The 12,654-nt window shown below is 39.2% G+C and overlaps 1 protein-coding gene across 1 annotated transcript in view; it reads right to left on the reverse strand.

Moving 5' to 3' along the window:
* CTNNAL1 (catenin alpha like 1) overlaps positions 1-12,654 on the reverse strand; it is a 63,127-nt gene that overhangs the window by 22,873 nt on the left and 27,600 nt on the right. The window contains exons 3-6 of the mRNA XM_071554994.1: positions 8,858-9,045; positions 4,152-4,271; positions 1,640-1,729; positions 532-702 (exon numbers count right to left, since the gene is read on the reverse strand). Of these exons, the coding sequence (XP_071411095.1) occupies positions 532-702; positions 1,640-1,729; positions 4,152-4,271; positions 8,858-9,045 (569 nt within the window). The remainder of the gene's footprint in view (positions 1-531; positions 703-1,639; positions 1,730-4,151; positions 4,272-8,857; positions 9,046-12,654) is intronic.

Here is a 12,654-nt window from a genome sequence, read left to right on the forward strand (position 1 = left end):
AAGCAGTATGACATGCTTGTTCATTAACTGTTCTTAACAGAGTACAAAATTTAGAAAAGCCTTTATGAGGGAAAAAAATCAACTGAGCTCCAAGATACAGTTGCAACTCAGAACATTTTACCTGAATGACAGTTTGCTCTTATAAATGATTACATAAATATTTTTGTCTGCAGTTTTACAATTACAAAGTAAGAATTCCTGAACAACAACTATTTTAATGAAGGTCTGATCAGATCCTGATACTTCAGGTTATTCAATGTCACGGCATCACCTCAACAGAACATTACAGTTCTGAATGCATACTGATTCAGAAGGAGATGGCAAGTTTCAGGAGGTGTATTTTAGCAATGATTATGAAATTATAATCCCTTCTTGTCAGGTTCTCTAACATTTTGGGACAGTTATTAATGCTGCTGAAGAGATGCAGCTCCACCATTTTGAATTTAAAACTAGTTTTTTTTCTTTTTTTCAAACATCCTAGTTATGAGGTACATTATTGGCTGCAGAAAACAATATGATTTCTACTCTTACCTTGAATTCTTTGATGCCAGAATATATGCTGATGGGGGCCATTTCATTTTCTCCATTTGATCTAGAGTCAGTTACAATCTCTATCACCTGTTCCAAAGCTAGTCTCATCCGATGAAAAACTCCATCTTTGTTAATACGAGCAGATTCACAGTCTGGATGCCTCAGACAAGTCTTTTGAAAGAAAATAATGTAACTATTATGAAAGACTACACATGCAATATATTGAAATACATATATATAATCTTGTGTTATGGGTTTAGCCAGGTGGGCCTAAACTTAGGTTTTAAAGTTCAGCTAGGCCGAGGATTGTCAGCTGATTTAAGCTGGGCTGAGCTAGCTAACAGCTGACTTCTTCCAGCCAAAAATATTGTATTCCATACCATACTACATCATCTCAAAGGGGGTAAAATCCAGTGTGTGGGAGTGGCTTGGTTAGTTCCATCATGGCTGCACTAAGAGGAGGACACCTAGCAGCTCCTCTACTATGCTGGGCCCTGCTCCTGTTGCCTCTGCTTGCATTTTGTTTGCATTCAGGGAAGTAGAGATATTTTGTTGTTATACTTTCTCTTTCTTGCTGAGGGTCTGTTGGAGTGCTTATGAGTTTAGAGTAATGGGCTTTGTATTAATTGGGGAGTGGGAAGCTATTCCTTGTTATATATATGTAACTTGTGTAAGTGTGTGTTATATTGTAGTATCCTCTTAACTTTCTCTTTTCTGTATAAATACATGTAGTTAGTTTCAGCATAGACCTGGCTTTGGAAGTTTTTTTCCTCTCTCCCTCTTCTTTTCCCCTTAGCTGGTTGGGGGGAGGAGAAACCCTTTTCACTCTGTCCTGGACAGTTGGCATTTTGCCACTCAACCCAGTATATCTTGCTAAGGCAAGTCTAAAGAATGTGTTAGAATATGATGAATTCTTTCTGTTAAACTGCTGTTAAGTAGAATTCACACCACTACTGAGAATATAAAGATTTTCTTTACCCGTTCTTTACTCTTGCACCCTTCTTTAGCAGGAAGTTGAAACTGGGGCCAAGAGGACAGTCAGCTAACCTGCCAGATGACATGCTGTGTGCTTCAGCCAAGTTGCGTACGGGTGCACACAGTCACTCACCTTTGAAGCAGTCAGGAGCATCATGGTGCACTTCTCAAGAACAGCCCTGGATGCTGCCATTCTAGCCTTTTTCTTCTCATCCTTCAAATCCTAAACATGAAAAGAAAAAAGTTACCTGAATATTGTATGTATGTAATGTATGTATGGCCAAACTTTGCAAACGAAGATTTGGGAAGGGCTGTCCCCCCACGTGGGTGTGCCCTTCCAGCCTGCGCAGGGGATTTTAGGTGAGGCTCAGCGTGCGCAGAACTGGCCCCACCGTTTAACTCCTGAGGTTCATCTGCCACGGCCGAGCGAGCTTGGACAGTGACAGTGAAGTCCTCAGGACTAGAACCTACAGCACCCGGCATTTCCCAGGAGGTCTCCCATCCAAGTACTAATCCGGGGCTGACCCCGCTGAGCTTCCGAGATCTGACGCGATCGGATGTCAGGGAGGCATTTAACTGCCCTACCTGAATATTACACAGTATCTAAAACACTAACTGCTTGTGAGACTGGCAAAAAGAAACTCTCTTGCAGATGAATGGGTTGTGAGAAAGCTTCCTAATGTCTGACAATTGCTATTTTCAGCCTAACTCATGATCTAGAACTTGGTTTTCACAGAAGATTTTAATTTATGCATTTATTCTTGGCTCTATTCAATTCAGATTACAAAGAAGGAAAATCTCAGAGGATGTTACGTAAGCTGTTGCTAATTTTGCTATCTTTATCATATAGCACAATTCATAAAACAGAAAAATGAGGGGAAAAGAATAGCTGACTAGAAATATTTTCTGAAATGGGGGGGAGGGTAAGGCAGAGACAAAAAACACCTGCTTTTGTACCTCAGTGGAGGAAATATAAGCTAAATCTTGTTTCTACTTCAGTGTTATATTTGCTATAAACCAGTAATAAAGAAAGTCTTAACAGGCTATAAAAGCAATTCCCCTGTATTGCTCTGCATTGGGTACATAAACCTATCAAGAACTCCCCAGGGAGAGAGATACACCTGCAAAACTGAACTAACCCGCCACAAAGTCCATCAAAACGAAAGAATTTAGATTCCACACTGGGATGTGGGGGAAAAGGGCAAGACATGTAAGAGTGTCTAGCATAGGAAGAACTTAAAAAGCTTCAACTACAGTATTCTCACTTCTCACAAAGACAGCTGAGTCCTGAGTGTTAAACAGACAACTGAATGGGACTGGTTGAAAAGGGAACAGTTTACAGGATGGAATTAATCCTAATTTACTCGACATTAAAAGAACCACCCAGATAAATCACAGCAGCAGTCCCTTTTGACATTTTTATAGAACTTGCATTTAGCAGCTACAGAAAATCTGTAAGATCAGAATCATCACATTAAAAAAATCCAAACAAAACCCAAAAACAATCAAACAACAAAACAGCTCATTACTGAAATTGTGACATTACACTCCTGATAAATCTGATGGTATTCAGGAGTTTCCAGCATGGCTAATAATACTTTGAGGGATGTTTCCTCACAAGAAGACTAGCAATGCCACATATCAGCTGACACACTGTATACTGAGCATATCAAGAAAGTAGATGCTATTTTAAAAGTGGTAATGAAACACTCTTTCCAAAAGACTCAAGGAGGGGAGAGCAAAATACCAGTGAACATCGAAAATCAAAAATAATTCACAATAGTATCACTTGCTAGTAATGCATCTTCCTCTTTCAAATGAACAACTGTTATAAATACTTTAGGGAAAAATAAGAGTTCATTTCCAAGCAGGTATTTCCTTTAATTATATGTAGCTTTCCCAGCAATGGTTCTTTGACACAGCACGTACTTAGAAGACTCAGCACATATCAACAAAAGGAAAGATATGGTTGGCCAATTGTTTATACAAACTGAATTCTGAATTTTGCTGGCTATTAGGGACTCTGTATCAAACCCAGGTTCAGTTCTGAATAGAGGACTGGATCATCAAGGGAAGGCAACCAGAGCTCACAGCAGAAGTCTTAGGCCTCAGCAAACCCTTTACTTACATGGAAGTAGTGGGGAAAAAATTTCCTGCATGAATGAAAGGCTTTGAAGGAGTAGCTGCATGTGAGAACTAAAAAATCATTGCCCTAACATAAGAAGAACTTGACCTAAACTTAAAATATTCCATAATAATAATAAAAAACAAACCCTAAGAAGTCACCAAGGAGATGCTTTCTCAGAATCCTTTTCTAAAATGATTACTCTGCCTTCAAGTCCCTTCACTAAGTGCAAACATCAAATATTTCTGTCAAGTAACAACAAACAAATTCTCTACCAATGTAATGAGCCAGAAAAGTTAGAGCCAAAAGACAGTGATTGAAGCCAAAGGACACTACAAATAACATGCAACCAGGAGGCTGGAAGACATGCAGATCAAACAATGCAGTGGTACCTCTCAGGCTGAGCTTTAAAATCATAAGATGTCCTTTGGGTGGAGCAAGGACAGACCAGGACCCCATTAATTGTTGTTTCATTAATTATCCCAGAAGAACCCAAATCTTCCAGATAATTAATACTCACATTTTGCCGATCTCCAGTTAAATGGGCAAACTCTACCATTTCATTTCCAAACTGGCTGAATATTTGTACAAACTCCTGGAAACTACTGACTTTTTCTAGTTGTTCCATTGTTGCAAGAACCTGCAGGATAAGGGAAAATACTGCAAATTATCAAGATGCTAAACTGAAAACATTATTATTAAACTAGGAATACTGTTATTTACAGAAATTTCTAAATTGTATACTTTAACATGCATATATTTTTTTACTATTTAAGCATTAATAACTCAACAGATGGTAATCAAGTGTAAGTTAATAATCAAGCTTCATTCAAAATGAGCCACCTGTTGTCAGTACTCAAAAACATTTTCCTCATTCCTCCTAGTATCAACAGGATTCAGCTTCCAGATTTAGGAAAAAATGTGTTTTTAAAATTAACATACACCTTATATTCTGGTGTTGTAACTCTCAATTTCAAAGTCCAATTTCACATGCATAACTTTCAAAGTCTAAAACCACAGTTCCACATACAGTTGTTTCAGTGGTGCTGTTCATTAAAAAACAAAAGGCAACAGAATTCAACAAAAGTAACCAAGAAACTTAAAAATGCATAGTTTTATACTTTCCATAGCAACTTTCTCTAACTCTAGAGACTTTTATTAGTTGTACATAAAATAAAGAACTAAATATACCTAAGTTGTATCAAGCTCTTATGATACATTAAAGCAAGTAAACCCAGCATTTTTTTCACCATTCAGCAAAAACCATCACATAGCTTATAAATTACTGATTACTTCCTGTGAAGTCACTACAGTATGGCTGATAACAGAAATTAAGATCAGGGTTTTTCAGGTTAGATGTATACTTGCTAATCTCAAAGTGACCTTTTAAATCCACTACAAGTCTTCAGAAGGGAAAACAGTCAAAGCAGTTATTGTTTTTCTGACTGGAGATAACACATGAAAATTTATAAATCTGTACTTGAAAGGGAGAAACTTCAACTTATTTTTCTTTTCCTATGCCAAAAGTTATCTTCCCCTCAACTAAAAAAGCAGTCTACATACCTGATTATGGCAAAATACCCCTTTCCTGCAACCCTGGCAAACTCTCCCAGAAACACATGTTCTTTGTGGTAGAGCAGCTGCTCATCCACAGTTATAACCCATGTGAAGCAAATGTCCCACTAAATCCCGCCCCTACCGTGCAACTGACAGCTTTATCGTGCAATATTAGACTGCAGTATCTGTCTGAGTATATTATGCCATGCAGCCAGTTCCACAGAGGCTGTAGAAAACAGGGACTTTCCAGATTCAGCTGCCGATGCATGAGCAAGGATGGGGTATAAAGAACTTGGAAGGAAGCTGCACAAAGGGAAAGATGTGAAAATAGCAGTATGAGAGTGGAAGGAGAGAACCACAGGACTGAGTGAGGTTGTAGAAAAGTAAGTGTGGAGAAAACAGAAAACATACAAGTTGAGGTCCAACTTTCTCTTCTAAGAATGGATTAAAATGTAATATTAATTATGCTCTACCATTCTTGATTTAAGCAAGTATAGTATTTCATGAGTATGGTCTTGGTTGCAAACAACTGCACCCTAGTTACCCTAGAGCAAGTGTTTCTCTCATGACAAATCTTGTCAAATAAACATTTCAGTGAAAGCACATGCATTTCCATTAGATCTAATAATTCTAGACATCCCAGGCAGAGCTGACATTCCAAGCAACTGTACAGACAGCTCTAAATTTGTCAAAAATTTATTCAAGAAGCTGTTACAATGCAAAATACCTGTGATGTCTTCCTTTTTAATTTTAAAAGTTCTTCAACATAACACACAGATAGTAATGAAAATGTACATTTTAAAATACAAGATTAAAAGTATGCAGCCAAATAAGGCTTTAAGTTCCTACTAATATCTAAATTAGCACTTGGTCTTGCACAGATACTGCTGCAGTATGAAGGTCGCCTTTCAGACGGGCAGTCGTAGGCTGACAGCACTTCAGGGCACATCCTTATTTTGATCCAATCTGCACAGTGCAGCAGCTCAGCTTCCCCACTACCTGTCATTTCGCTGCTCATTGTTCTGGCACTCCTAAACTGACTGGTGACAGCAAGCGGAGCAAGACCTTAAGCTCAACAATGCAGTGACTAAGTCTGACGGACAATGAAACTAATTTTGTATGGTGGAAAGGTGTAGGCAGGGACACACAAATGCACACAATCTAGGAACACAAGGACGTTGCAGAGAATGCAGAATCAGGAATAGATCATTGGGATCATCAGCCAGAGGTTAAGCTCTTCCATTTCAGAAGATCTCAATCACTTCATCATTCTGTGCAACCAGATGTCCAACCACTATGTTGTTTTTCTATCCTTTGCCTTTGGTTGTCTCATTTCATGTGAGGAAGACAATGATAACAATGAAAATAAAAGGTGTACAGAAAGTGCCTCAGCAAAAAAAAATTAGCAATCGAAGTTTAACATTGGGCATTCAGCTTCTAAGATAAAAATGGAGCTGAGATCTTCTGGAATAATGACTCACTTCAAGAAGCCACAGTCTGTTCCAGTTGGCAGTGCTGATGATCCTGTTCCTACCTTTCCATCCTCTATGCCCTATTATACTACACTGTCTCTGAGCATTTGTGTGCACTTCTTAAGTCCCTAATTATATCATCCCTCTATCACAATGTTTCTTACAGGACAAACTTCTTTGCTATCCATCATAGCAGTGTCTGACACACTATTCACAGGGATCACAGCATATAGAAACACCAGGCCTCTATAAGACACCATTGTTGGTTTAATTTGATCCTAGAGATGTAAATTGTGCTACTGGTACCATAAACAGCAGCAGACTTTCTCAAACATATGTGCACTATGCACAGAAAGGAGAATGCAGTAAAACTCAAAAGACCACAAAGACTAGTGTCCTGGGGGGCATCAGGCACAGCATCGCCAGCTGGTCGAGGGAGGGGATTGTCCCACTCTGCTCTGCTCTCGTGTGGCCTCACCTTGAATATTGTGTGTAGTTTTGGGCACCACAATGTAAGAAAGACATTAAGGTGTCAGAGATTGTCCAAAGCAGGGCTACAAGGATGGTGAATGGTCTAGAAGAGAAGCTGTATGAGGAGTGGCTGAAGTCACTTGGTCTGTTGAGCCTGGAGAAGAGACTGAGGGGATATTAGGAAAAGGTTTTTCACCCAGAGGAGAGTTGAGCACAGGAGCAGGCTCGCCAGGGAAGTGGTCACAGCACCAAGCCTGACAGAGTTCAGGAAGTGTTTGGACAAAGTACTCAGGCACATGGTGTGGTTCTTGCAATTGTCCTGTGCAGAGTCAGGAGCTAGATTTCCATGATCCTTGTGCGTCCCTTCCAACTCAGGTTATTTTATGGCAGTCAGAGTTAGATATGCTTACTCTGGAATATGAGACTTTGCTTGAAATGCCTTCAAAATTAAATTCTGCACCTACGCTTACCACATTCACATCTGTGTATATATGACAATGTTATCATATATATTTAAAATAATCAGAAACTATGCCTGTTGCTGAAAGGATATATCCCTCCTTGTCCTTTCACGATACATGCACTTGCAGAGTTGCTTTTTATAGCCTGAATCTGCATTACCACCAGCCACTTTTGGAAAGGTGTATTACTTGGGGTCACTACATGGCTGCAGCCAACAGCAGAAAAGCAGCAAAAGGTATCCAATGCACCATTCTGGTCTCCAGGGCAAGAAAAGACCAAAGCTACAAGTAACTTCATCAAACTGATATTGATAAAACTGCTGCCACCTTAACCAACCACTGGGAGAAGGAAACAGCACAAAGACAGCAAATGAGTGATGCCAAGCCTAGAGTCAGACCAACAGCAGGTATCTTCATTGGGTTTGAATCCTGGACACAACTAACTGCCTTGAATCTAAGAGGTGCAAAATAGAGACAGCATGTCTGGAAAGCAAATTGGGACATCACCATGAGGAGTCAAAAGAGGAAAGAGGGGCACTGCTATGGATTATGAGTTCAAAATTAATGAAAAACCCAGATACTATCAGGTCCTCATTTTTCAAACATGATGTTTTTCTATTTTTGTTTTAGCACATTGTGGAGAAAAAGAAAAGGAAGAATATCCTACAGGCAAGACAGTGAAGTCTGCACTGCATGAAATGGATTACATTTGAGGTTAAATGGGCCTTCATACATTATTTAAACTAACTAACTAGACTCATGCTAAGTTTCAAGACCTAAATTAAACTGCACAAAAAACTTTTAATCTGTAAGCCTCACTTCACTAGCACAGACTTTCATATGAATTCCTCACAGCTTTCTGCTTAGACACATCCATAGTGCTCCCCTTGTCTTGATCCTGACAGTACAAACATCCTGTCATTAGCAAGTAGAAGCTTTTATTGACCATTTTTCCAACAGACACACTTTTCACCTCGCAGCAAACTTAAAGTTAAATAAGCATCTTGTCCAGCATACTAAGCCAAGAGAGCAATATGGGTCACATGAAATGCAGAGTCATCGAAAATTGCTATTTTGATCCTACTGACTTACAGCCATCCTCTTTCAGATACCTGGTAGATAAACACGAGCATGACATTCATTTTTACCATTTTTATTTAACACTTCCTGTAGAGATACAATGAAAACACCACTTCAGTTACCACCACTTGTTTGCACTGACTGCATGTATCAGTTAAACAAAACAGAAAACAAGTGACAAATACCTTGTTTCTGGAAGTTATAATTTGCTTAATAACAATTCGATCTGCTAACACCAGCACCTTTGTGACAGAAGAAAGCAACAATCTTGCAGCTTTTACCACACCCGTTTTGTCTGTAAAGATTGTTATGTGGCTATCAGATTCTGGATGATCCAAGTTTGCCACGTCTGTGAGCTGTGCAATTGTTTCACCTGGAGGGGAAAAAAAATAAATTAACTTTCATTCTTACAATTAAGCATTCTTAACTTTACCTTTGAGGGATGAAACAATTTCTGAGCTACCTACAACTTTTTTATTTCACTTCACTTCCTTTAACTGACTGTTGGTGGCACCCTCTCCATATTTAAATTTGGACTACAACTCAGTACTGCCTTAGTCTTCCATCTGTAACATACACCAATTTTCTTACAGTAGTGTACAGGTAACTGAGGGAGGGTAGGGGCTGGAACTGGGGAATGTGGAGGGAGAAAACGTTCATGGGAGACATTTTTCTGATTTTAATAGCAAAAGTCAAATCAGTGCCCATACCTGCAGCATCAACCCCCTGAAAGAGTGGGATGCAGCCAGGAAGGAAGAACTACAAATTCCCCTCCACTTCCCAAATTTCAGTTAACATTTTCATAATTTATGGATTTCCTATTCCTGTAGAAATCTTCAGGCATGAATAGTAAGGAGAATCCAGTAACTTCATAAATTATAGGACTGAAGAATTATAGTGAGACTACTGCACTTTTTATTCAAAGGAGAGCCACTACAGTATACTGCCAGAGAGAGGAGAGAAAAAAGGCAAAAAAGCACGGATTTTCACTTCATCACTGTCTTTTTATTCAACTTGCATGTAGTTAAATAGATGGCAGGTAAACAGGCTTAACTGACCACTTTTATTTCTTCTTACACAGTTAAAAATTCTACATCCAGTGCAGCCACTGGATCTCCTTATCTGAGAAAAATGACAGACCCTATCCAATAAAATCTTCTGTAGTATGTTAGATAACAGTGCAATAGAGGCAAGACAGAGCAGTTTCCTATTCCATAACCATAGAAGGGCTGCTGGGAGACTGAACTCAGGCAAGCTCTGAGACATACTTTTTGTCAGCATTCAAGACAAGATAATCAACCTACCACGCACCTACAGATTATTCTTGAAGACAATATCTAGGAGATCTGATCGAGTTACCCGTGATTCAGCTTCCACTAAGGTAATTCACCTAAGCAGACAAAATGCTCCAAAAACCTGACAAAACCAGTGTTCCCATAAGAAGAACCTGAGGGTGCATTATTCTGGTACTTCAGAAACACCACATACAAAACACTACAGAACAAGGTCTGACAGCCCTTCAAAGCACAGAGCTCCACAATTCTCAGTGTTCATGTATAGATTTCTCCCCTCTGGTAATTGTAATCCCCTGAGTTCTTAAGTTGGCTAAATAGGTGCTGCAGCACTATGGTAAGGAACTTCCAGTAGTTTTGCTAAGACCAGGTCAGGTCATAAAAAGGCATGGTTCAAATAATCACAGGGTCACTTCACTATAAGTATGCAAATATGATAAACAGAGTACAATCTGAGATGGTGAGTTCCCCAGCTGAAGGCCTGAAAATGAATATAAGCAAGAAGTATTATAGAAGTACAGCCACTATTCAAACAGCGAGGGCAGCCAGATGCACTAACAGTGAAGCTGCAGGACAAGTCTCCAGTCAGGCAAGGAGACAATTTAACAGCAAAACATATGGCCATTGCCTTCTCCACAGTCCAATTCATTTCAGTTCATGCCAGTATCTATTTGTTCACCTTTGGCAGCCAATTAATCCCAATCTCTTCTTTTGACCTCGAAATACACGTGATAACATAAAATGCTGTAGAAACACGCAGAGAACAATTGAAATAGATGCAAAGTTCTTTCGGTAAACAAGAAAGGACACACATCATCATTATGCCATTTCTTATGCTGTGGGATTCACCTTCTTTAAGATGAATCAAGTCATAGGTGAAGCATCTCATCATACAAAGACTTACCAGAGAACATGGAAGACCTGCAATATCTGCCTGTCAAAAGGTCCAGACAGCCCTAGAAACTCGAGGTTTCTGATGACAGAACAAAGGCTTCCTCCTCTGCCTGTAGACTGCAACCAGGAGGACAGAATTAAGCCCTGGGAGTAAGCTATGAAGAGCAAGACCTGTTAGGGTAAAGAGACCAAGCTAGGGAAGCCAGCTGGTATGTAAGTCCATAAAACACATCTGAGCATGTTAAAAAAGCAGTTCACTGTCACTGTAATTCTCCTTTCATGACTGAAAGATTGTGACAAATGGGAGAGATTTCCAATGATAGAAAGACAACTGTCACATCCGTCCTCAAGAAGGGAAACGAGCAATTCAGGCAATTATGGGCTAGTCAGCCTCACATCTGCCTCCAGGATTATTCCTAAAATAATTTTGGAAGCTATTACCACATGAAGCAGAAAAAGGCTATCAGGAAGAGACAGCTCAGACCTGCAAGGGTGACTAGTCCCTTACTGATATGAATGCCTTTTCTGATTAGATGACACTGTTTTTAAAAAAGAAAGTAACGGATCCTGTGCATCTCAACTTCAGCAGGGCCTTTCCCATAATGTCCTTCCAACTTCATCATGAGATACAGACTAAGTGAACAAAAAGGTAGGTAGAAAATGAATCTGACTGTTGTGCTTGGGGATGGTACAAAAAGATTAAAAAAAAAAATCACAGATGGACATCTAAAATGCACTTCTTTTGAGTTACATTCCACTACTATACTGTCACTGTAAACATTGACACAGTGCAAGACTAATGTTAGGCAAAATCTGCTACATGACCCTCTGCAATGTTTTATGATTCTATTTTGAGTCAATGAAATTACAAGGTTTATTACAAGGAAATAGTCATAACAAGTCTGAAACACTTCAGATCACTGATTATACCCTTCACAAGAGACAGATACAACACCTGTCATCCTTCAAAGCCTCTGCAGGATATGCAATTGATTTAAAGACTCCCTACTTTTCTTAGCAACTGAGATGCTTAATGTTCTAAATCTTTTAGTGCTTAAATCTATCTTCTATGCCTAACAAAATATCGCTTTAATTTCTGAGGCACAATCTAATTTATCAGTTAAAAAGAAGCATGAACAGCTCTGCAAGACACTCTGCCCTAGACAGCAAGGGCTTTCTGCCACCTATGCCCACAAAACATAGGATTCTTTTATACATGTCAATATCCTTGATTAAAATTGTCCAGGAAATTTTTTTGGCTTGCTTCGAAACACCAAAGTTAGTCAAAATGGCACTTAAACAACCATGGTCAGAAACAGAATTCAAAAGACATTAAGAAATTATCTGCACAAAGGACTGTTTTATCTTGTTCAACACTGAACAGCCCCCAGAGACAATACTGGTACAAAAAAACCCCATCAAACAAAAAAACAGCAGTAAATATATTTGCTATACTTAGTTTCACATGTAAGTCTTCAGTTAGATCTCAAAAGCACAGGTTACAGAGAAAAACTGACCCATACCCAGGCAAATGTGAGGCTTGACAGAAATGTAAACAATCCATCTCTTCACTCCTCTAGATTGAGGCACATTACAATGCAAAAAACATTCCAAGCCTTTTGCTTGGAAAAAAATACTGCAGACTACTTTTAGATTCTGAGATCCTCCTGGATACACTGATAGGAATAAAAAACACTTGGCCACAGCATAACTGGCAAACCAAGAAACAGACTTAGACTGCACTCCTCTTCTAGCAGCTGAGATTATCAACATGAACTTTGGCAATTTTGACTTGT

This window comes from Pithys albifrons, chromosome 4, assembly GCF_047495875.1.
Source record: "Pithys albifrons albifrons isolate INPA30051 chromosome 4, PitAlb_v1, whole genome shotgun sequence".
NCBI classification, from domain to species: domain Eukaryota; kingdom Metazoa; phylum Chordata; class Aves; order Passeriformes; family Thamnophilidae; genus Pithys; species Pithys albifrons.